Raw genomic sequence first — 26,366 nt, 5'->3', positions numbered from 1 at the left:
CTTCACTGTCGTGAGGGCCTGAGAAGAAGCTGAAAGAACCTCCCTGATCACCAGTGGCTTTTGCGGGACAGAAGCTGTGTTACAGGCATCTCACAATCACCTCCTTTTTTAGCAGAGCTGCTTTACAGCACACCGGAGCACACTTTCTTTACTGTAACAGAGCATCAGTAAAGGGATCTGAACGCACCCCCAGGGATCACCTCATCCATGGCTGGAGCACAACCACCTCCGGCAGGGGAAGCAGCACTTACAAACCTCGCCATGTTTTAGGGCAGAATTCCAGAGCACCCAACTAAAACATCGAGAGGAGTTATGGGAGACAGAGTGAGTCACACAGGACAACCATTACAACTCAGAAATAGAAATTTGGCTCGGGTACCTTTTAAACGCTAACGGAGAACAGGATACTGTGGATCTTTTAAGAGCTCCCCAGTGATGCTGACCTCATCCTGGAAGAACATCCAGGGACATTTGTTGCAGGAGTGACTTGAAAGATAAAGCACTGGGAGCTGAACCGCTGCTCGGGATTCTGCAGTGCCCTGTTTTGTTTGGAAACCCCTCACTGAACCAGCAGCCGTGGCTTTCCCTGCTCAGCCCAGGAGTCTGGGCAGGGACCCTTCTGCTGGAAGGCCACAATGGGGTACTGTAGGTTCAGGAAGTACATGCAGGAACTACACAAGAACACTGAATTCTTGACAGAAATACCAAGTCAGATACCGAGAGTTTATTGTCTACGAACTCGGAACAAAGACGGAAAGTTAGCCATCAGTTACTGGCATGTTTTGAGATGAGGGCACGCTTCCAACTGGATTTCCACTGCACGCTGCATCTCAAAGCCACAGCGATGTGCCCAGCCCCAACTCACATTCCCGGCACTTCTCTCATGGTGTGACCACGCAAACCTTACACAGCTCTTTCAGATCCTTTAGGCTCCTTTAGCAATCTGTCGTGCCTGGACCTAACTCGCATGCACAGTTACGTGGCTCTGACGCCAGGAATGAATTCACAGGATCCCATCATTTGTGGCTTCTCTGATCAGCAGAAAAAGACTTGTTGATTGAGCTCATCAGCTGTGAAATCCTGCAGCTGATTAGTCCTGATCAATCTTTGCTAGCTAACTCCAGTGCAGAGAGGGAGAAGCAGCTGTAGATTTTATTTTAGGATGTACTTAGTTTTAGTGGGCCATGAAACCACATATTGGGTCTCACTGTGTTCTAGTGAAGAGAAGGATTTGTTTCTGTAGACCCTGGAGGGGATGACTCCGCCACCTCAACTGACTGGAGAAAGGAAAGCTGCGTTCCACCAGCGCCTCAGAGAACTCGCTGCAATGGGCATCCGAGTTTCCCCATCACTAAAGCAGACACTGCAGAGTACTACCGGAGTCAGGGAGCGTGGTATGTCAACTCTTTGGACTATTCAGTCTTGTAACTTTGCTGGTGGCTACCCGATATCTGCTCCGGAGCTTTTGGGAGGTGGGAAATCCTATGTAAGTGGCAAGTATCATCAGTGACAGAGCAAGACCGAAGATTCTTCAGGTCTGATCAGTTCTTAGCAACAGCTGAAGCAGCATGTGCTGAGAAAAGGTGGGGAAGAAATAATTGGCACTTGCCTGTAAATATAATTGTGGAAGAAAGCAATATGGAAAAAGGCTGACCCACAATTACACTTACTCACTGAAATGACAATACGTCCCCTGCTGATACTATGCACTGGGCTATAAAATGTAATAACGAGGAACTGAACTATAACAGAGGCAATTCCTCAAAGCCACTACCTTATTTGGGTGCACGGCACGCCGCAGGTTTTCCATCCATTTATCTCGCTCTGCTGCAGAACGACACGAGAAGCACTTACTTCCTGATGAAGTCGTCACCTACAGGGAAAGGAACAGGATTATGTCTTGACCAGCACACTGCAGATTGTGATTTGGGGGGAGAGGGAGAGTTAGGAAAGATGCTAGAGGACTTTTGTTCTTTTTTTTAAGTAAACAGCTTTACCCAAGCATGAAGCAACAGCCCCTAAGGCTAGCGGAAAAACAGGGCAACTCTGTATGTCACAGAAATAATCATGGAAGCAAATTCCAATTACTTCTCCTCTTCCACACCAGAAAACACTAGATAATGGGCCCCATGCATGCGCCACTTTAAACCCCCAAGTTCCACAACTGAGAGTGTGCAAATCCTTAGATGAACTACAGATAAATTGCAACCGCTTGGCATTCCTCCAGATTCAGCCCAAAGCTTGTGATAGTAACAACCCGTTCCTTGTTTTCATCACACCATCAGGCCCGGAAAGGCTGGTTTCCTACCTTCCCCCTTCGTCTCCCATTGCTTCTGAAGACCACGGGGACAGCTATACACACCCCACCCCTGGCAGCAAAAGGAGCAGGGGCTGACAGCCCGACTGAAGGCACTCCAGTGCTCACAGCATCTTGTCCCCAGCTGGGGAGGACCAGGATGGGTGCTCCTGGACCTGGAGATGGCTGGTGAAGTGCTGCTGAGCCCTCCTCTCACCACTCATGCTTCCAGTATCACTCCAATGGATCTTTCTGCAGTATTTGTGTGACTTTCTCTGGCCATTGGGATTCCATAGCCAGGTTTTGAAGAAGCGCGCTCACAGCAGTGACATTTCCAGTGGTGCAAACACCCCTCATTCCTTATCACATCCCTGCTACCACATGCAAACTCAACCCTATTGAGAGCCCGCTGAAGCAATCACTGCCCAGCAGCCCTGGGACGACAGGCACCGAACGTTTCTTCCTGCCCACCACACCAAGCTTCCCTGGCACCCGTTACTGACCCAAGGTCTAGAAGGTCAACAGTTCTCTGCATCTTCTCACACACTTCTCCTCAAGCCGCCGTCTCCTCCGGGCCCTGCTGGCAACCTGACAGCCCACGACCGTGGTACCAGGACTCTGCACTGCCCACAAAGCCCTCCACCAGCTGCTCCTTCTTTCCAGTCGCTGCTTTTGGTGATGCCAAATAATATTCTTTATGTACATCTCTGCCTGCAGGCCAAATGGACCTGGCTAGGACTTTAAATAACTCCTCTTTGAGCTTCACGTCTGCCAGTCTCAAGCTGCAGAATTATTTCTGAGCACTTTATCATACCACAGTGTTTGTGTTTACACACTGCACACTGGCTTATCTGCTTCTGGGAGACACAATCTCCTTTAATTTCATGTATCTCCCAGAAGCCTAGCCTGTTCTTACAGCGGAGCCAGCTCTTGCTAAGGTTTGTCATTAGCCAACCTCAGTGATGAGCTGAACACATCCCTTCCTTTGAACACAGACATCTGCTAACCAGGACAAAGGGAAAAGAGGCCTGTCCTGTCTTTGCACAGCAAATGCAAGGAATCTTCCAACCCTTGATATCCCAGAAGCTCTCTCCTTCAGGCAGACACTCCTCCCGTCCTCACACGCTTTCATCCTCTGTCCTGTAAAACTATACATTCCTCTGAACACAAGTTATCTTCTATTTCCCAGAAAAGAAGACCCCATATTAGCAGGCACAACAGTATGATCTTTTCAGCATCCCTTCACTCTTCCAGCTTCTTCCAAGTTTCCCATACAAATCCAGCCTGTTTCACCTCCTCTTTGCTGCTGCAGATGCTCACGTGAACCTCTGTCCCTGAACCTTCACAGACAGACTTCTGGTGGCACAAGAGCTGTATCACTTGAGGACTGTGTCCATGGTGTGTGATCCATGGCCTTCCTCTGCCAGAGGGTACGGCTGGTTTGGATCTTGATCCTTTTCTCAGTAAAAATTCCTGCAGCAGCATTCAAGCCGAGCACAGCCACACATCTGAGTGGTAACGACACCTACGTCACGCTGCTGACACGGTGCCGTCCCGTCTTAACACTGGATTACAAACACAACGAGCCCAGAAGTACCACTTTGCAACAGTTTTTAAGGACAGAACTTCCAGTGAAGCAACAGGGAAGACACCCAGCAAACGAGCATTGCTCCAGACATCTCCCCAGCTCCTCGATCGATGTGAATTTCTAAGGCTTCAAAATCGTTCCTCAGACAAGAGCCTAACGGCTCGGAATGCGAGCCCCGTCTTATTTGGTCCATCTAATTCAGCTGCAAAAGACTCAAAATCATCCATGGCCGGGTTTCTGTACCCCACAGGGGGAAAAACCCTCCCACTGACATCCTGATGAAGGTCTGCAAAATTCAATCCCCACCCACTGCTTAAAAATCAGTTAATAAAGGCGGAATAGGTCAAATACACCTTTCAGTAAACTACACCATTAGTCCATTGCCTCAAAGGCCATTTCTCAGCTAGCTTTTTGTTTAGCTCTTTTGTTTTGATGGGAGTTTGGTGTACAAATGCATTTGAAAACAGATGTTCCCAGATCTAAAGAATTTCATAGGAAACTTGGAAGCTCTTCCATAAAAGAGAATTATGACTTCTTGGACTGATGTTGAAAGATGCTCTCCTAAAGGCAAGTCCTCCTCGGTGACACACATGGATCCCACAGCTGTCTAGGAGATTCGTATCCAAATAAATAAGCATGCAATTTAGCTGTCTTTCCATTGAGTCTGTTAATTAAATGTCAGTTTTTTACCAGCTATCTGTTGGGTTGAATATCTAATATATTTTCTTGCCATACTTAAGTCAACATATTATCATTAAGTTACCATGGTAAAGTTTATGATTCAATTCCAAAACAATTACTGATTAACTAATCACTCAAAACTTAAAAAAACTATAACTGTCACACTAAGTGAGAGAAGAGGGAAATCTTCACGTGTCAGATATGAAGCCCTCTTGATCTGACCGAGTTGAAGGTCGTATCTACCATGTGTGACCAAAAATGTGATTTCCCCAGATGTGCAGTAACATCCCAGCTTTGAGCTCTGACCTAAACATCATATGGCATTAATGATCTTTATGAGATATTAATTATCTTGATAAAGAGAGTATTCTGGTCTCGTCAAGATTTTGGATATGCTAGAATACTATTAATGTACAGGATAAACTCAATTAATAAAACTCATTAATTTCTAAAACGTTACTTATTCCCATTCATTATCCACAGTCCTCGGATGGGTGATCCCTTAAAGCCAGATAAAATCTTGTCATTTTAAGAACATTTTAGGTACAGCCTGGGTTCCTCAAAGCACACTGGAAGGAATCCCACTGGAGTAACAACAGAAGATGAAAACAGAGCTACCAAAGCTGCTTCCCTCGAAGTGTTCTGAAGATTTTGGGAGGAAAAGCGAGGGCACAGGCTGGTAAAAACCACCATCCCCGAGTGCAGAAGGACAAACCAGCGCTGCCGGGGCCAGCCCCGCGTCTGAAGGGCCACGCCAGCAACGGCGAACACTTGCACAGCTGGACTAAATTTAGAGGAGCTAAATTTAGCTCCGCTGAATTCTCCCTCGCTCAGGCAAGGCCAGGACGAGGCGACACGGTTTCCGTTGCGTTGGAGTAGCGGCAGATTTTCTTTCTCCTGCTCCGTGTCCCCCAGCTACATCCTGCGACAGCCTAGGGACGAGCCGTGCAACGGGACGAGACCCTGGTCTGCCAAGAGAGACACAGAGCCCTTGTGTCCCCACTCCTCCTGTCCCCAGCACCCCAAAACAGCAGAGCCAGGAACGGTCTGGGCTCCCAGTCTCCTTTACTGGGCTAAGATGCCCACTGCGTATCGAGCACACGCGGCGTATGCAGTGGCACCAGATGGTTGTGCTGACAGAGAGGTCTTATAAGGAGAAAGAAGATGACGTTGAGTAACCTTTTTTTTTAAAAAAAAAAAAAAAAAAAAAAAAAATCGATGAAGAAAACAGGTAAATACTGACTGCCAAGTACTCAGCAAGTCAGAAAAGCAAGCAAGTTTCATAGAACTCAATAAGCAGAAAAAGCCAAAGGCAGCATCTGAAGCAGCACTGCGTTACTGCTGGCTCCCCTCACCCCCGGCAGAGCCCGGCGGGGGCAGCGGGGCTGAGCCGGCCGCTCCGGCACGTCCCACTGCAGGTGGGTCGAGCTGAAGGAGAGAGGCAATTCCACCTTCCTCCGGCCAGCTCCCTCCCAACGAGCCACTTGGGTTTTTTCCACTGCAGATGGCTTTGGCACCTCTTGCTTTTGTCTCCGTTTTGGGTGCGCTGCCAGTTCTCTCCCTGAACCTGCCCTCTTCGGCGCGACTCCATCTGCAGCCACGTCAGATCCTGACGTCTTGTCCTCCGAGCCACCAGGCCGGTGCTGCAGCACGGCGGAGGAGGACCTGAGGCACATCGGCATTGGTGAGGGACCCCAGAGAACACGCCGAGCCACCCCAGCCAACCGAAGGAGAGCAAAGAGACAGCAACCAGTTGGTGATGGACGCAGCCCCCCAGGCACTGCCCACTGCCCGACCACCCCACCGCAAGGAGAAGGTAGCTAAGAACTGCACAAGGCAGGCACTGCCCAACAACAGCAACGCTCCGCTTCTCAATTTGAGACAGCAAACTTGGCCATTCCTGACAGATCTTCCTTGAGAACAGATCCACAACAGCCTCAAAGTGCAGGGACAAGGCACCACTTCCAACCTGCGGCACCTTCTCGATCCACTGTGTAGAAAATGTCTTGGTCCCCCTTCCTTCCATGACTCTGGCAGTAACTTCTCACTTGACGTTTCTTAGTCAGGGCTCTTTTCCCAGGACATCAGCTGAGCTTCTCACTCTTCCGTGTTCCCACAGACAGCAGTGCCATGGCTCTTGGCCATCAGCCTTCCCAGTTCCAGGCCACAGGAATCGCCACAGCTTTTATTGCTCTTTGCTGAGCTTCCACCAAAAGGTAGCAGCAGTCTGTGCCAAGTTCTGCCTCTACTTTCAGGTAAAGCAAAACTGAGGGACACATACGGGACCCTCAGGACGTAGTAATAACTGAAGGATACACTCAAGCCCTGAGCAGAAGGTGCACGTGCAGCTTTGTCGCTTGGCTTTCACTATCGCCTGACATGGAGAACCATAGATTCACCATAGAATGGTTTGGGTTGGAACGGACCTTAAAGCCCACCCAGTGCCACCCCCTGCCCTGGGCAGGGACACCTCCCACCAGACCAGGTTGCTCCAAGCCCCCTCCAACCTGGTCTTGAACCCTGCCAGGGATGGGGCAGCCACAGCTTCTCTGGGCAACCTGGGCCAGGCTCTCACCACCCTCACAGCAAAGAATTTCTTCCTAATATACAAATCTCCCCTCTTTCAGTTTAAAACCTTTCTCCCCCATCCTATGGCTCCCCTCCCTGATCAAGAGTCCCTCCCCATCTCTCCTGTAGCCCCCTTTAGGGACTGGAAGGGGCTCTAAGGTCTCCCCAGAGCCTTCTCTTCTCCAGGATGAAGACAGGCTGTCTGTGCCAATGCTGGTGGGGGCCGGGGGGGCCAGCAGCAGCCACCAGCCCGTCCCAGCACATGCTGCTCCCCTGCTTGGGCACAAGCCATGGCCCAGAGGACACACCAACCCTTCGCCTCGGCCGGCTGTTCCTAGGCACATGGTGGACTGCGGTCACTGCCTGCGACCCAGGGACCCTGGGAGATCCGCAAACTCATTTCGGTGCCGACCACGCTCCGCGTTTGGAAGAGGCTCTCTGGAGATACGAGAGCAAGGCGTTAACACAATATGCCATTAAGCTCTCACCTCAGCCCTTCCCGCCGGATCTTGCTGATGAGTAACCGTCCCTTACAAATCAACGTCCCTTTTGTTTTCTGGCATTCTTCCTTTCCTCCACAGGATTTGCAGATCAGCAATTAGCGTGTTCTGTTCTTCTGTACGACTCTTCTTTATCCACCTCACTTAGAAATAAAATTTTATTCCTCCTTACAAGTACATGACTCGTGTAATTTCCCTCTCAGTCAACTTTCTACAAGTACTGTTCATATCCCTTCCTCTGCTCTTGCGCGCCGAACAGAATTGGTAAACAACTCTTATATTATGGATGTCACATCTATTTTCCATCTAGCTTCATTTTATCTTTCTTGAGTGGAATATAATAGAGGCCATATAATTTACAAAACTGTTCTCCTCCTGACCTGCCGCACTTGCTCAATTCTACAGAGAATGAACAGCACTGGAAAATTTACACCTCAGCCCACTCTGGAGTTTATGTTTGGGGCTATTTTTTGTAACACTGTTTTCGCGTTACCAGCTTATATTTTAAGAAACAGATCTTTTAACTCATTTCTCTCCCAGTGTGCTAATTTCAGTAAAGGAAAAAAAATATATCTTCACGTCTCCAGTCTGACTCTTCTTGGGCGCTGCCAAGGCCATCTTCACCCACCGCTGCCCACCTGCAGTCCCATCACCCACCCACAGCACGATCCCACCACGGATATACGCTCCATCTGCTCTTCTGTGTCCAAGTACAAACAGGTTCCCTTCTCTCCACAGAAACACAAGTATCGACCACCTTATTACTGCAAGAAAACCATTTCCCAGTTCTACATCCAGCCACTGCCGTAAGCAACAATACTTTGCCATCCACGATGCAGGACAAACGATTCCCAAGACACACTGCATCGAATTATCCAACTACAGACTGGTTTGTACGTGTCCTGCCACCTCCTGCTAGCACAGACCTAACCACATGCCACAACAGATGTTAAAAAAAAAAATTGAAATACTCACAGATTTTTCTATTTACCAAAGCACTGAAGCTTCAGTTTTCTAGACAAAGTCCTCAACACTCCCACTGACAACAGCGGGCTATCTTTGTGACCACGTACAACGTCTTTGTCAACACTGAGTAGGGATTAGCACTTTCCGATATCTGTATGAACAGAAACTACAAACTTCTGCTCTGCGAATAACAGCCTTAAGTAGCTCAGCACCTGCAGCAGGCTCTGCTGCCACGACGGTCACGAGGCGAGGAGCTCGCTGCTCTCATGTTGTGGATATGATCCTCCTTGGAACGACGGGAGTCATTTTCTGCTTACGAAACGGTCCCTCTCTTGCAATTCAGAGCAGAAATGTTTTCCAGCAGCAGAAGCCCACGATGCCAGCCCTCACCTGGCTCCCCAGCCAGCCCCGTCACGCAGCAGGAGCGGCCCCGGGATGGAGAGAAGGGCTCCTTACCTCAAAGCAATAGTCTTGTCCCAGGATGCTGCTGTGGACGGGCTTGATGACCACTTCTTCCTCCATGCTGAGATCCAGAGCCTCGACAGCACTACTGGGACTGAGCAAAGACTCGTGGGAGCGCGATTCTTTCAGCCTTGGCATTAGATGGGATCTAGAGGAAAAAATGTAACGGTATCAGTGGAATAGATTTAGATTAGATATTAGGAGGAAATTCTTTGCTGTGAGGGTGGTGAGAGCCTGGCCCAGGTTGCCCAGAGAAGCTGTGGCTGCCCCATCCCTGGAGGGGTTCAAGGCCAGGTTGGAGGGGGCTTGGAGCAACCTGGTCTGGTGGGAGGTGTCCCTGCCCAGGGCAGGGGGGTGGACAGACATCTTTAAGGTCACTTCCAACCCAAACCATTCTATGAGTCTATGACTGGGTTTGCACGTGTGTGGGACATCCATTAGCGTCCTACTTCATTCCATGCTGTTTTGCAGCACCCAGTCCCTCTCGACAGAAAGAATTCACCTGAAAATGAGGAGGAATTAATGACACATCCCTCTAAGGCCCCATCCCTGTGTCCGCTCAGTGTGCCTGGGAGCGGCTGGCACTGCCAGGGCACACACCGTCCCATTCTCCCCCCGTCCCCTTCTCCCCACCAAAACACACACAGCTGGACCACAGCTGCAGCCCGCGTCTGTGTCCACACTCTGCAACCAATAACCCAAGGGCTCGTGTGCTCTCTCCAGTTGTTACACACATCCCCGGGATGGGGATGGCGTGGAAAATAAGGCCATGATAGCCCTATCGATTGATCTAAATGCTCTGGAGTCCCACTGGCAGCATTTAGCAGCAGGGAGCCCACAGACAGCAAGCAGCACACCATTTTCCAGACAGCCAATACAATCAATGGTGCTGTAACTTTTAAAGCAAAACCAGAGAGCTCAAGGGGAAGGAAAAAAAAAAAAAGAAAGAAAGATAGCTAGGTTCTCCCAGGGAAAACACAGCAAAACCATAAAGTGGCAAGGGAAAAAATAACTTGAGAGCAAAGGGAGCAGTTGCCTTCTCTATGGCCTGCATTGTGTAAAACGTTCCCACACCAGCCAGCTCAGAAAAGTTCTGATCCCGGTAACTCTGACCTTTAAAACCTCTGGCAGGCACTTTAGGGTCTTCCAAAGAGACCACGTGTCCCTCTGTCCCCAAAGAGAGTATGACGCCTTCTGCAAAGGCACGGAAGGACAGAAATAAGGGGACTGAGATATTCTCAGCACGGTCTTTCATAAGCAAAACAACAACGCTCCCAGTATGCTCTCAGATTGCTTCGTCTGCTGTGTTGAGTTTTGCAGTTCTCTAGAATAAAGCTGACCAAAACAGAGAGAAATGTCAATAGCGCATGCAAAATTCATCACTTCCAGTGAATCACAAGCCAAGCTGGATCTAGGAGAGAGCCAAAGGAGCCGCTGAGATAAACAGCAGCGGAAGATAAACAGGTGCTTCTCTAGATTTGCCATTAAGATTCACGCCATGGATGAAGCCCCAGGTGATAAGGCATCAGCCGGCAGCTGGGTTCTCCAGCTGAGCATGCTAAATGGACGGCTCTGAAAGCTGGGGGCCACCGCTCCTCCCCGGCCCGGGGACACGCAGGGACAGCCTGGCCTCCAGACACCTCCCTGCACCTACCGAGGCCGATGGCCAGGACCAGCTCTGGTCTGCAGAAAACGAGGCATTGACACCGCATGAGGGGATGACACCAGCCCTGAGATGTTAAAAGCCCTGGGTCGGCACAGCCCCGTGGTGGATCAGGCGTGGTGGCTTGGAAGCACAAGGCTCTCTATCCCATTAGCGATTCTCTGAACTGCCCACTCACCCCCTATCTCTACGGTGAATAAATTGATCTTTAGGAACTGAGCACAGTCGTTTCCCAGTACTTTCTGGCAATTTTACACTATTTTCACAGAAAAGGGTCCATATCCTTTTCCTCTGGATGATACTGTAAATTAACTCTAATACAGGCAGACAGATCAAGCTACCTCTGGATGCTGAGTGCAGAACTAATATCCAGCAGCTCAAGAACTGACAATACAGACTGCTCACCGAGCCCCGATAAGCCCAGAATCAAGGCATTTATGGCAAATCTTATTTCCATATTTTACAGATGAAATGAGAAAAGGTAAGTAACCAAGCTGAGGCTTGCATTCTTGTTTGGACAAATATAAATATTGATAAACTAAGCCCACAGCTCAGGAAATACATACAGAAATGCACACATGCACATCACTGAGCGGGACCGCTTCACGCTGGCCTAAGAATTTTTGTTAAAATTAAAACACAACAAGTCTATTTTTCATTTAAAACCACTGCAGCTGCAAGGCCACGGGTGGGAGTGCAGATGTGCAATACGAAGAATTACCAAGGGGCAGCTTCTCAGGACAGATTATATGTTCTCACCAGATTCAGCAAACGCGTATTTATATCCCTCCATACTCTGCCATATGCCTCTGGGAATCCTAAAATTAACGGGACTTTTCTTGGGCAGGAGGTTATTTGTCAGGTTCTTGCCCCAGCGGGACCTGCTCCCACGGTGTCTTTACCCCTGAGCGACCGATCAGACCCGACCCAGGACCATTCCTGGCCAGATGCTGCGCTGCTCGGAGGGAGCGCTCCAGGTCTCAAACCAGCCCTAAAAGTCCCAGCATCTGCCCGTCTATCAGGAGCTAAGTGGGGAGATGTCATTAATTAGAGACTCTGGTTTGAAATCTCAGCGGAAGGGATGAGGGATGTCTCTGCCAGAGGCAACCCGGCAGAGGAGGCTGAGCGCTGCCTGAGCGAGCCCCCTCGCAGGGCTACTGGCCCCATCCCCTCCCCATCGCCCCGGAGCCAGCCCTGAGGCTACGGCACTTTGCCCGCAGCAATCCGGCACGGTCCAGGGGGGGCTGCCCCGGGGTGCAAAGAGGGCTATACACCACCAGTCTTCAAAGGACACACGGTCCTTTCATTTTAATACCCTGTTCTAGAGGAGAGAGCGTTTCTGGTGTCCTTTGGTGAGTAACATGACATTTGCGGCAGGAGTCCATTTACTGGAAGATGTTTGCGAGTCCCTGTCACAGCTCCCACAGACCTCCCTTTGTATTAACAGGAAGAAAAACGTCCTGCCAAGGCCACGAGCTGCTTCCCTGACTCGGGGGGCGAGGGCACTCTTCGTACCGAAAGGACGGCTCAGCCTTCCCCCAGTTTGGGCAGGGAGAGCATAAACCTGCCACGCGTGCATTACAGGGAAGCTCTCGGAGTGATAGCATCTCTGTCTTGTACTGCGTCAGGCCAGAAAGGACCTGGAGGACTCTGTCCAAAGACAATTTACTGGACAAGGGCTGGCAAGTGCTAAAAAAAAACCCCTCAACAAATCCACTTGCTGATGGAGAAGTGCAGTTCCCTCCAGCTCCGCTCCGAGATTTCCCACCCACAGCCGGGATCTGCCCCCGGGGAGGCAGGAACATTTCTACCAGGAGACCCCAACATGCTGGTGGCCCCAAAGGAGTGTAATGATGCGTCACTGCCATCGGGGTGGCAGCAGCCACGTCTGCAGGAGACAGACCCTCCTCAGCTCCCACCTGGCGAGGGCAGAGTCTGTGGGGACAGAGACACCAGAGTCCCTGCAAACTCCTGCTCTTCCTTGGCCGTCCCAGAGCCACCCAACATCCCAAAAGGCAAACTCACCTGGAACACCACGAGCTTACTGTGTACATACACTTCCAAGATGACAGGGGTCCTCCTCTGTTCAAATTCATCTCTGCCACCATTTCTCAAACCGCTGCCTGGGGGGCCATCCAATCTCCCACTGTAATAACTCGCTGTTATTCCGGGTCCCGTCCCAGCCTACGTGAGCTGATCGAATTCAGTTCCTACACCTCTGTTTTAATACGGTGGGAACAGCCAGCTGCCCAGAGACATCTCACGGCAGGAAACCCTCCTTCCAAACAGCACATTCGGTTCCTTTTGCCATCGGCCTTATTTTAATCCCTTTCTACTTGCCTAAAGTTCAGTTGAAATGAAGGGGGGGGAAAAAAATCTCATAAAAGACCACATTAGTTCTAAAGAGAAATAACATTACTGCTACCGGCACTGACCTGGAGAGTCCTGCAGAGAGGCAGCCAGTCTCTGGTTATTAAAGGAAGAGGTTTACTGCCCAAGAGCGATGAGAGAGGATTGTTGTTCTAAATAATAAAAGTCATAAATTTTTCCCTTCACAATTACCATGTGAGGAGATGCAACCCTCCTCTGCCTCCTTCCTTCGCAGGCAGCCAGAAAGAATTAGGGACGTCTAAAATGACCAGGCTGTGACAGCACACACACAGCTAACCCGACCAGGACCTCATGGACTGCAGCAAAGACTTGGTGGACACAGAGAGAGAAGCTCCTGAAACTTCAGGGCTGGATTTTGAGCAAGAGAGATGGTACCCATCCGTCCCTCGGCAGCAATGGCACCAGCTCTACAGAGTGACGGGAGGAACTGCTGATGTTCTCTCAAGAACAAAGATACTCTGCTGGGGCTACAAGGAAGGAAAAAAATTATGGCCCGTCTACACAGAATTATTGTGGAGTAAATCTTGTGTGTTCAACTCATACACTCTTACTCCAGAACAGCTTTCTTGTGAAGACAAACCCTCAAAGGGGCAACCCCATCGGTTTTCACTTTAGAACCTCACCTGCCCGAAACCACCCACTGCTGCTTCTGTGGTTTCACGATTAAAGTTTTCCGGATGCTTTTGAGAGACAGAAACAAGCAGGGCACCTGGCTGGGGACCTGCAGAGGGATGGAGCAGGCACAAAATGCAACACTGAAACAGAAGGAAAAAAAACGAAGAGCCTTTCTTAAATCTCCTCCCGCTCTGCTCAGAGCGCACAAGCAGACTGGGGAATTTTGAAGGAAGCCCAGGCGCTACGCTGAAGATGTCCCACCGATACCAGCTGCAGAGTCGGCCTTTGCAACGTGAATGCCTCCCCACAGGGAGAGGGATCTGATCTCCTCAATTACAGGTTTGGCTCTGCGACCGTCCCCTGGCCAGGAAACACTCCCCGCACGCAGCTTCTCAAGGGCTGGCAGCTCTTTCCTCAGACCAGCTGGGAAGAGGGTCTTCGGGACAGCCCTTGCCCTGCACACGTGGGCTGCAGGGGGTCCTGCACGCACAAACGCGGCCGAACAGACCGTGGGATCCACGTGCAGCGTAGACAGAATTTAAATCTGTCTCCAGCCCGGGGATTAGGTTCTGTTATGACTGAGAACAAAGTGGACAACTCCACCAAACTGATCTGCAACATCAGACGGGAGAAGGATTTTAGCGGCGGCAGATGGGAGCGAACCACAGCCCACCCCCTGCCAGCTTCTCCGGGGGCAGCAAAACCGGGAGCAGGACGTCCCACCTTGCTGCTGCTGGTCACCAACTGGGACCTCTGCGGAGCCCAAACTGGTCCGATGGCCGCGTTTCATCCCGCAGCAGATGCAAACCAGGCTCTCCTGCACAGCAGCTCCCCCCAAGCCCTCGTCAGCATCGCCTGTGTGACCCCCCCCCCCCTTCCCCAGCCTGGTGCTGACTTCCCACTAACCTCCTGACTACTGCTGGGAATTCTCATCCGTTCCTCCCCAGTGCCTCATCCTTCTTCGATTCAACAAATAAATACGAAAGTGATGTTATGGGAATAACCAGGAACAAGAGCACAAGCGAACTCGCACGCTCCCAGGAGATGAGAGAATGTTTTCTTTCCTGCAGGAGAGGACGCGTGGATGAAGTCTCACCAGGCAGCACATCCCTCTCCACCTTCTCCTAACCTCAACTTTCTCCAGCAGGTTTCCCAAAGCCAGCTGCTGGTCTCTGCCCCGGCCGTGCCGCGGTGGGCTGGAGCGGAGGGGGATGCTCTGCAGCCTTTGGGGCTCTCTGGGCGGGTGACAGGGTGCCGGGAAACACCCCGCACCGCATTCCCCATGGAAAACTGGTGTCACGCGTCACCCTCACTAACGCAACACCTCGGCTGAGCAACACAAAGGACATGTAATTAAACTTATTAATGCCTGCCCTTGTTTTCAGACTGTTCTCAGTTTCAACCGGCGGCAGAATTAATTACATTGAAAAGGACTCTGTCAGCTCATACCAGATTCCAAATGTTGTTTTTGCCAGAGCCAACCTGAAGGATGATTTTAACCCGTGACGTTCACCTGAGTGCGGGTATTTGTTTGTTTAACGAGGTGCCACCGCGAAGTTTGTCAGCGACAACCTGCAGAACCAGGACACCAACTGCATTTGTAACGTGCAAGAGAAACGGCGAAGGCGAGCAAAATGCCCCAAGAGCAAGAAACGAGACGCTGATCAGAAGTACCGCTTGAGTTTCAATCATAAAACGTTCAATAAAATGTTTCGATAAAAAACGTTGCAAAGAAGGTAAGGAAGTAACTTCTCCCTCTTTGCCACAGCAGGATGGCACCACCATCTTGCTTTTAACAGAAACTGACGCTTCGTCTAAAAAACATTACCGTTTCTTATCACACCGGGCTGAAGCAGCACCCGTGAGCAGCGCCGTGTCTGCGCATCTGGTGCCAGCAGCGGAGACCCCCCCCCGCCGCACAGCCCCGAGGAGGAGTCGTTCCCACAGGACCGGGGGGGGTCCTAGAGCCCCGAAACACACACCCCCACCCACCCGGGGAACCTCCAAGGAGGCCCAAGCAACACCAGGACGCGGTGGGGCTGCTGTGGGCGCTGACCCGAGCGCCCCGGTCCCTGTCGCCCCCGGGAGGGCGGGCGGGCACGGCTGGAACCCGGGGCGCTGCTCCCCATCTCCCACCGCGGCCCTGCCCGCCCAGCCCGGCCACGGGCGGCTGCCGCGGCCGCGTTTTTATAAAGAACCGTGAAAACAAGAAATCTTAACGCACCGGATCGCGGACGGAGCGCGGCTAAAAATAAACGATCCCCGCCGAGGACCGGGGCTGGGAGGGACCGGAGGGGCTGCGACCACCCGGCGGCGGCTGCCCCACGGCCGGGCGGCTCCTGCCCGCCCCCGGCCCCGCTCCGCTCCCTGCCCTGCCCGCCCCGGCCCCTGCCCGCCCCTCCGGCCCCGCTCCGCTCCCTGCCCTGCCCGCCCCGGCCCCTGCCCGCCCCTCCGGCCCCGCTCCGCTCCCTGCCCTGCCCGCCCCGGCCCCTGCCCGCCCCTCCGGCCCCGCTCCGCGCCTTCCCCCCACCCCGCCCGGGGGATGCGCGGGGTCCGGTCCCCGATGGCGGCCGCAGCCGGTGCGCGGAGTTTGGAACCGGGGCCGTTCCCGGGGGCCCCGCCGCCGCCCCCCGCACACACCCGCACTCACCCGCAGGGCCCGCTCCGCCTCGGCCATGCCGCGCTCCCGCCGGCCCCGGGCGGGCCCTGCCCCCCCGCCCCCCTCCCCGCCCGGTCTCCGCCGCCCCGGGCCGGCCCCGCCGCCGCCGCCGCCGCCACCGCCCCGCCCGCCCGGGGCCGCCGGATTGGCTGCGCTGTAGCTGGGCAGAGCGCCCCGGGCCCGCCGCCCCCGCTCCGCGATCGCCGGCCGCGGCGGAGCCCGGGCTGGGCTCCGGGGGGTGCGGGCGTGGGGACGGAGCTTAACCGAATACCGGCGGGGACCCGCCCCGCAGCCCGGCCGGGACACCACCCCCCCCACCCCCGCCCGTCCTTCCCCGCTGGCCCGCGGTCGCCCAGCCGCTCATCCCTGGCCGGAGCCAGCCCGTCCCCGTGTCCCTTCGCCGCTTTCATTTTGTTGTGATAAACCTCGGGAAAACCCAATTCTCCCAGGAACCTTTATTTTTTGCGAAAAAAAACCAACCCAAAAACAACAACAACAAAAAAAAAAACCAAAACCCAATAAAACACCAAAAACCCCTGCACTAGGGCTGCTTCTTCCCGGAGCGCGTCCCTCCGGAGAGCGTCCCGCGGGACAAGGCAGGCCCTGGGTGTCCTTGCCCTGGGATGCGAGGCGCATTCCTTGCCCATTTGGGAAAGCCGAGTCACTGACCTTTGCAGCAGCGCGATCCACAGTAGGGAGTAGCGCCTGCAGCAGCAGCCGGCAGCACCGGCGTGAGCCATGATCCGCACCCCGGCACCCCCGGCCGCATGGGGACCCGACGCCCACCGGCACCCGGCGAGGCTCGGTGACCGCCGTCCCTCAGGGCCAGGCTCCCCGCCGCTCCCCGCGCCGCTCGGGGCTGCTGAAGTGCAGACTCGGGAAAGACGGTGCCCGGAGCAGCAGGTAAGCGCGAGAGGAGGACGCCAGGCAGCGGAGAGCGGAGGGAAAGGCTACACGGCATGGTCCAACTGTCCTGATTGCCACCATCCTCACCCAGCCCACGCCGACACGTTCCCAGAGCCAGACTGCTGCTGTCATCGTGGCGTATTCAAATGCCTCCATTACTCATCAAGAACAAAGTAGGACTATCTAGTAAATGAAAAACCACCGCATGGCACTGTCCCCTGCCTGTTATTTATGGCTGCTTCCTTTCCCACTTTTCAAAGGCTACCGTCCATGTCTGCGGCAAATCATAAATCCTCCAGCTCGTGCAAGGCTGCTGCGGATCGGGGGAGAAAGCAGGCACCTGGGCTGCAGCCGCCGGTCAGCATTTTGGGGGAAAACCAGCGTGAAGGTAAATATCCCCGATTAACAAGAACACTCAGGGTTTCCCGGCTCCAGAGGGGAAGGACGCAGGTCTCGGAGCGGGAGACGGGCAGGTCCCGCCCGAGGCAGCGGGCACCAGTCTCGCCTCCTCCAGTAAGGATTCCCAGACGGACCGTCCCGCCGTGCACGATGCCGAGAAACGAGTCAAAATTCGCAGGTTCTCTGCCCAGCTCCGACACCAGCTCCCTGCACATCCTCAGGTGCGCCTCTCCTCCTCAGCCAAGGGTGGGCACGACCCTCTCACCTCCAAAGGATCCAGAAAATGTGAAGGACTGGCAGCATTATTGCTGGGCTTGAATACTAAGGAGCGCTGTCACCTAAGGCCAGGGGGCTCCTTTTCTTCCTTCCAGGGGAAACCGGTCCCCAGCGCGCCCTGGGGACGACGGCACCATCTCAACAGCCATGCTGGCAGCAGAACACCCCAGTCAGCGCATTTCCCTCCTCGCCTCCTTAGCGGAGAACACGCAGACCCCTTCCCCTTGCAGTCTGCAAACGGTGCTCTGGATTTAGCACATTTTGCCTCGGTTTTGCCTCCACCCCCCCGCCTCCCCCCCCACCCCATGCCTCCCCCACCAGCGGTTTGAAGTTTTCTCACCCTTTGTTGGCAGATGCCATGCAGAGAGAGAAGCTCGCCGTCCTCGATCTGCTTTTCAGGGCTTCTATAAAGTAGGGCACCAGCATCAGCCCAGCGTCAGGTTTTTGATACATCGCTGGAGTAGCCAAAAATAATAACAGGCAGCTTCGGTCAATCTTTTCGTCCTCAAATCTGCGGCGGCACAGGGGTCCTTTGTGCGGCCGAGCAAAAAGATGGTGCGCGGCAGGCTGAGATCCCGCTCAGCGATCCACGGCCATTCCAACAGCCATTCCCGCCTCCGAGCCGGGCCCACCAGCAGCTCCCGAGTACGTCCCACGCTCGGGTCCCCAACGGGGAGCCCTGGCCCTGTGGGGTCCCCTTCCCCGCAGCCACCCGGTGCTTCGCTCTCCGTATTTCCTTTAGCACCTTATCTCCCTCGCCGCGGCGAAACGCTAAGGTCAAGTTACAGTTTTACCAACCCTTTTATCTTTCTGGGGAGGCAGGAAAATACAGAACCTGAACTTTGGAACGAGCCCTCGCACTTGCCGGGGGTGGAGAGCGGAGCGGAGGGAAGGCAGCGGGAGAAGAGAGAATCCAGGTTCTCTCCGCAGCCCCGGCGCTGGAATATTTTCTGTTGCACGTTCAGACGCATTATTAGGACAATCTGGAAGGAAGTACCGAACCCAACAAGCATGTGCTCTTGGCCTGGGTTCCAGCAGGAAGCCAGATGTGCTGGGAACGGCGGCAGCTCCAGCTGACGTAGGGACCCGGCACCGCTCGGCTGCCGCCACCAGACAGCACGGAAAGAGACCAGCCAGACCCAGCGCGGGAGCTCTGTTCGCTGGGAACTGCCCCGTTGCGTTTCCCCTGTCCCAAACCTGACATTCCAGGCGGTCGGTCTGCGCGGGGCTGGCACACGAGCCAGGCACCGGGAGATGGAGTGAGGTATGAATGAACTCGGAGCCCCCGGGTGCTCCGGGGTGTTGCCCTCTTCCACATTCATTCCCCATGCTCTCACCACGCGAACGACACACGTGTTTCCCGAAGGTACGGCGCTGCCGTGCCCCTGATCCAGCCGGCCGCCCCCTCGGTCCCGCTGGACTGGGGTCGGTGTCTAAACCACACAAACTTCTTGGGGCTCCAGGTCTGTAACGCACCATCATCCGTCACCCCCCCGTGTCCCCGCAGTCAGTGTCCCCACGTCGCTCAGGAGCTGAAACTTCGCAGACGGGGGTCTCGGGGGCTGCGCTTCCCCCTCCCCAGGGAGTGCCAGGCAGTGAAGAAACCACACTCCCTTGACTCAGTGTTCAAATACTGCTGCAGTGAGCGTTACTAACACCAAAAAGAAGTCTGAATGTCAAAACCTCAGCTAATTTTATTCCAGGGTTTATCCCAGCTTCCTTAAAGCAAGCTCGTACCTCATTCCTCATCCGCACAAGGTTTTTTCCCTGGAGACTGTTATTCTACAATAAGGTCAGAGCTATTATTGCTGCTGCCAGCGCCGGCATCCTCCCGGGGCACTGTACGTGACCCCCTACCCCTTCTTCACGTTTGCACCTCGTGGGATCCCAGCACCCACCCGACCCACTGTTTCAGAAATGGCATTTGTGAAAGGGAACTCGCCGTGCTTCCTCAGAGGGCAGGTGAAACAGCACCTTCTGAGTAATTTTTCCATTCGCAGTCAGGCTCGGTGATTACTATTTGCATTATCTGTAGTCCTGTTTTCCTGGGTCACTCCTTCTCCCTTGGTCCCAGCCGGGCCGGGCTTATCCTGTTTCCTCAGGGAGGCGGCCGGACCCGGCTTTGCCTCCAGCCCTTTGACCAGTGACCTTTCCCAACTCCTGCTGTTTACCTTTTTGAGCTATTAAACCCAAGTATCTCTCACTTTTTGTTGACTGTGAAGCCAGCGCTTTAGGACCGTGCTGCCTGTCACTGGGAAAAACCAAATTCCCTAATAACCTTGGAGAGTTAGCAGTGGAAAGGACCCCGATTACCCAGATTTATTCCAAATTTACAGCTAAAATCAAAATGCTTGTCAATGTCCTAAAAAGCACTTATTTTAGAAAGTTCTGACAATCTCATATTTCGGCATAATTAACGTTAAAAGACGTGTCATCGCACAACTGGCTTGAGGGATGCTGCTCAAGCGTTGGGGTCGGGCATGGTCATTATTGTGGGGCTGAGAAACCTTTCAACGCCTGTACCGCAACCTGCGGCACCGCCAAGGAACGCGCAGATTTCACTGCAGACACCATTAAATCGATTCATCCTCCACCAACCCGCAGGTTCACACAGGAGTCTCCGAGCGTCCCAGAACTGCAGCTCAACAGCCCGGAACCTTGACCACGGTTGCGTTTGTTTATTTTGTCCTTCATTTTCAGCCCAAAAGGCAACCTGAAGCTGAAGGGCACAGAAATTACCCAGGTCTTGAGACCGGAGGAACAACGGCCAGATTAAACGAAGAGATTATTAAAAGATTTCTTCACCTGCTTTATTAAAACGGGCTCGAGGTTCACGAAAGCCGAGCGGCAGCAACGTAGCAGCATTGACATCTACCACTTCTGCAAAATCAGGCACCGTATCAAATAGTATTTACACTGAAGGGATATTTAACCTCTGACTAATGCTGCCTTTTACTCCGCATTTCAGAACGGCTAGACAGTGGATCTGGACCAGGCAATTTCTTTCTGCTTGTAATTAGCTTCACTTTTCTGCTCTCCTGAACAAGCATTAGACTTTCCTCTAGGAATGTAATCCCGATCAACAAGAAACCTGTCTTTACTAAGATGCTGCTCATCTTTTCTGGAGGTTTTATTTAAAACCTAACATTGCTATTAGCGGCAGATTTTAGAAACCTTTTTGTGAGGTCCCATTCCTGCAAATATTCAATATCATTTCAGGCTATTAGTCTCGCTTCAGAGACACTACTTAACATTCAACGACAATTTGAGCCAAGAAGCATTTTGCAGGAGTCAAGTTTTGAATTTCAAATCTAAACTAGAGAGGGGTACTGATGGCATATGACTTTGAGCCTGACAAACACAAATACATGCTTTAGCATCTAAACTGCATTTTTATTTTGATTTGTCCTTCTGTCTAACAATATTGGCATATATAATAGCTTCAGTTTAATAGGTAATAGCTGACTTCAGAGACTGAATGATGTTATTAAACAAAACGATCTTTAAAAAACTATCCAGTCAATGAGAAGTTTATAAAAAGTTTATAATCGGAATAAAGTTAGGAAAATGTTCTTTTGCTGCTGCTGAACTCTTCCTTAAAAAAAAAAAAAAAAGCAAAGCAGAAAAGCTCAAAGCATTTCAAAGTTTGTTTTGATTGTGTGTATTTTATCCAGAGAAGGCACCAGGATATAAAGCTAATTTCTTTCAATTGCTATCTGCCTTCTAGCCAGATAGATTTCAGTGTCTTTTAGGGATATAAAGCACATCCTTCTCATGGGAACCTTCTTTTCAGATGGAATGAGAGATTCACACCGATGAAGTCGGTGATTTTTCTCTGGCTTTCAGAGCTGTAACTGTGGGCGATCCATCCCGGCCGCGCAGGGACTGTCCCCTGCTCTCCTCCGCCTCCGGCATCGGACAGGAGACCGCAGCCCGTGGAAGACACGGATATTTCTGCACTCTTGTACACAGCCTCGGAGCAGACACTGACAAGGGAAATCAGGGACAAAGGGAACTCGGAAAGCTCTAAGGAATGCTGAAGGCAGTGCCGGTGCCCGAGCGGGTGCGTGCTCCCAGCCCCTTAGCCCAGTCCCTGGGCTTGTCTCGCAGGCTGGAGGTAGCCACGAGCCCCCTTCTCCCGGCAGCCTGGAGGTTTCCCTTCTGGGGTGCTCTCTGCAGCCAGCAGAAATCAGTAACACGGACACAGGAACCGTGGTGCCTCCACGAACAGCCACATCTACGCTAAAAACATCCCCAAATCCCCAAGCAGCAAGACATGTCTGTCTGCAGGATCCGTGCAGCGATGCCCGACAGAACGGGATCTCGGGAAAAGCCATCGGCACTGGAAAGCTTGCAAATCCTGACAGCAGCCCCCATGTACCATTCTATGATTCTATTCTATGTACCACCCAAAATACAGGCAGGAATAATCACCGCACTTTTTTTTTTACTGATCTCTCCATCTCTCCTTTCTGACCTGCGCTGATAACCCATTTCCAGGAATGACCCGTCTGTTTCTCCCCGAGCAGCGTGCGGTGCAGCCCCGCACCGAGCCCCACTGTCCCCGAGGACACCCTCTCTGGCCAGGCTGGCTCTTACCCTTCCAGACTCCCTGACCAGGAATTAAACTTGGCGAGGCTGGCGCACTGGTGCACCCGCGTCACTTCTCCAGCTCATTTTTTAAAAGTGCAAGTATCCTTACTGCGTGCTTCGTGCGATGCCAGGGGCGGCTACTTCCAGAGCTGATGTAAAAATTGTTATTAAAAACTTACAAACTGTGAAAAACTCTGAAAAAAGTCCAAATCCTGGCACTGCCCTAAATTAAATTAGGGCTGCCGCCTGCTCGGGGTGCAGGGATAAGCAGAGAGCCAAGCTTGCGTGCAGTCCTTATCCACAACCCACACCTGCTGCTCCCTTCTGAAAGTTTAACTAATGAACACAGCGTACAGCCCAGAGGATTTGAGATATGGAAAAGGTCAGAGTGAAGACTCGGGATTGAAGAACAGATTGAATGGGGTTCATAAATGACAGTCCCGTTTTAAACCTAAAATTAATTTTTTTCAATAAATTAGGGCCAGTGAGCTTTCCTCCAGCTCAGACAATGCCGCTCTCCCTGGGCATAGGCTGCTGGCGGGAGGAGGAGGGTACGGGCGCTCAGGAATCAATGCTAATACCCTAAAAAATTAATCTCTGAAAATTACTTCAATGGAATAGAAATGATTTCATATAAATCTCTGTGTAGCAAGAGCTGATAAAGTATCACAGCGATACCTAGAGTAAGTACAGCCTGAAAAAAAAAGGCTTTGTCTTTTTTTTTCACAGGGTCGCTGTGTATTTGCTGTTTTTCACACAGGGTTGCTGTGCATTTAATTACTTCTTTCTCTCAGAGACAGGAATTCAGACCCAGTAAATCATTCTGTCCAGAAACACTTTTTACCATCTTCTGGATGGGACATGGCAATTCCCGGGGAGCTCTGTCACCTGCCCTCTCTGGTACCCAAATATCTCCATCCTTCTCTCCTCCACAAGGGAACCCCAGGGTTGACCCCAAGGTTCCCACTGCGGGAGGGAAACGGAGGCAGGAGCAGGGGCAGGTCTGAGCCCCGATTCAGTAGGTGCACAGCAGAAACAAGTTCCTTTTGTACCCAAGTTATTTCAGATCAATCCAGCCAGGCAGATGCAAAGCACTGACACAGATGCGCTGAAACTGGTTTGATCCTTTCCCGAACAGGATTAACTTGCCTGGGTTATTAACCAAATTCAACTACAGCTCATCTTCATTGCAAAAATGGCTGCATTTTACACTGATAGTTGTGTTGTGCGGAGTTTTTTATAGAGGGAGAATCTGGGAGGATTTTCCTTTGCAGTAGGTATTCGGGGTCACCACAAAGCTCCCCACAACCTGGCTTGGCCTCGGTCGGCTCCGCTGAGGTAGAATCGTGCCCATCTCATCTGCAATTTTACTCCATTCTTAATGAGTAAACCTACATTTCAGGCCATCAGCCTCTACTGCTCACAAGAGTTAAAACTATTTAAACACACTACACTAAGAGCCGGAGTTGATGTAATTAGACTGAGTTAAAATAAACGAAGTTGCAGGCACACATCGTTTTCCGCAGAACTGGCCTGGGTTCACTCCTTACACCCAGTCCTGACTCTTCCCTTCCCCGCTCCCTGACACTGGCTCTGCTTCGGGGCTCCCCAGCTCTGAAGGGTTAAATCTGCCCAGCAGAAAACAAAAATGCTTATTTTACTTTCTTCTGAGAAAATTCAAAATGTTTTGATCCGCAGAGTTAGGGTTTAGATTTTGTTCTTGCATTTACTTTCTTCAAGCACTGATTTCTACAAATATTTTTTTTCTTCCTTGGAATATAAAACCACCCCTCAGGAGGGAAGAGCCAGCGACCCTCTCTGCCCCCTGCCCATCCTCCGAACTGCCCCCACGCCACTGCCACTAAACCACTTCTTCTTATCCTGACAGATGCTAAGCTTAGGTCAAATCCCTGGGAATACACGGGGCCGGCGTACGTTCTCATTAACCAAATTGCAATCTCCTCCTGAGCTGATGAGGCTGCCCCGGATTTACACCGTCACAGCTAAAACCGGACTCCGTTTCGGAGGGGTGCGTGTCGGAGGGGCACACGTGGCTGATGGCTCCACGAAGGGCTCTGCACCTTCTCTCATGAGGAATAAGATGAAGCAAAGAGAAGGGGCAGAGTCCGACGGGTCACAGGGTCCCCACCCCAGGCAGGGGAACGTCTCCATCAAGCTGGGGACATTTACCCAGCTCGGGGCTGGGAAGGTGCCAGGCTCCCATCAGGGGGCTGTTGGCAGCGTGATTTACTCTGGAAACACCAGCTGTAAATCAGTAAATCAGAACCTACACCACCTGGGGAGGCAACGGACAGATTTGTAGGTCTAAGTACCTACAAAGACCGGCTGACTTCGCTGGCCCAGGGAGCTGAGCTGCCGACTGCACTGCCCCAATGCCAGCATCCTTCACCGGCACTGCCAGGCAGGGCACGCCGGCAACGGGGCCCGGGGAGCTGCTCTGGAGCTGACAACTACGGACTAGGGCAGAGCTAAGCCAGAACAGCCCGAAGCACAAGGAAGAACTCTGGGGTCCAGCTCTGCAAATTCCTCCCCAACACCCCCCACCCTCACTTTGCCTGTTCCCAGCCCCTGTCGCCTCCTCTCCCCATTCCCTGCACCTCTTTTCCTTCCCGAGACTCCATCAGATGGGAACACACAGGGCTTGGAAGAAAAAGGAGCTGCTAGAAACCCAGTACTGCCCAAGAAGAAGATGGGTCCTGCAGAACCCCCAGGATGGGGAAGAACAAAGCTCCCGCTGGGTACCGGAGCTGCCGGTCACTCCCGGGTGCGGTGGCCAACCCCGGAGCATGGAAGCCAAGGAGGTGAACCCCGGGTGGTGTGGCCGGGTGGGCACCGAGCGGGTAGTTCTGGGCATCTCCCGGCCCAGGGCCAGTGGATGAGTGGGACTCACCTCCCTCCGGTGGCAGGAGCCCGCTGTGCCCCATCTTCTCCCTGCTGGGCTTGGGAACCAGAGGCTGGATGTCTTTATATACCATCTCCAGGGATCAAAACCGAAAGCAGCAGGTTTGGTCCCGAATGAGCAACAGCACTGTAAACACCGTGAAGCAAAGTCCAGCCCAGCCCAACCAGTCCCAACTGCCTCCCACTTCCCATCACAAACATGAGCTGTTTGTGATGGGAAGCAGCATTAGAACCTAAAATGGCTTCACAGAACAACTGGATTAAAAAGTACACGCTGTGTGGCCCTAGATGGTACCGTCTCTCCTTCTGTCCCGGTTTGAGTGACACAGGACTAATTTATCTTCTAATGCTTGGGAAAACTGCACTTTTAGAAGACTCTAGTGTCTGAATTTATGAAAATATTTACTTTATAGCCAGCTGAGGGATGTGGGTTTCCAGGTCTCAGTGTTTTCAAGCCTCACCAGGTGTGGGGGATGAGGAGGAGCAAGACCCAGGCACTTGACCCAAGCTGCCAACGGGATTATTTCATACCATGAACATCACATTCAATATAAATTAGAAAGTTCGCTGCGTAGTGCTCTCTCTCTCTCTACCTCCCTTGATGGTGGCGGGTCCAGAGAACTCCTTGCCCCGGTGCCAGACCCCTGAGCCCTTCCCTCCCGAAGCCGCAGCGCTCACGGTGCCCCACATGGGCTGTCCCCGCTGGGAGTGCACAGCTTCCTGCTGAGAGAATGGGCTGAGTGTAATCCTTGTGTATTTTATACTGGTATTGGGATCAATATTGGTTCTTTAGTGTTATTAATGTTAATTATTTAGTCTTATCCCATTAAATCTATTTCTATGTCAACCCATGTGTTTCCTTGTTTTTCCCCTGATTCCCC

General features: G+C 52.4%; 1 protein-coding gene across 1 annotated transcript in view; it reads right to left on the bottom strand.

The window, feature by feature from the left end:
* Window positions 1–26,366, bottom strand: part of DAB2IP (DAB2 interacting protein) — a 157,135-nt gene that overhangs the window by 33,109 nt on the left and 97,660 nt on the right. The window contains exons 4-5 of the mRNA XM_074161288.1: window positions 9,056–9,209; window positions 1,775–1,873 (exon numbers count right to left, since the gene is read on the bottom strand). Coding sequence (XP_074017389.1) covers window positions 1,775–1,873; window positions 9,056–9,209 — 253 coding nt within the window. The remainder of the gene's footprint in view (window positions 1–1,774; window positions 1,874–9,055; window positions 9,210–26,366) is intronic.

This window comes from Numenius arquata, chromosome 19 (genome assembly GCF_964106895.1).
Source record: "Numenius arquata chromosome 19, bNumArq3.hap1.1, whole genome shotgun sequence".
Classification (NCBI taxonomy): Eukaryota; Metazoa; Chordata; class Aves; order Charadriiformes; family Scolopacidae; genus Numenius; species Numenius arquata.
This window is presented reverse-complemented; position numbering and strand designations above follow the sequence as displayed.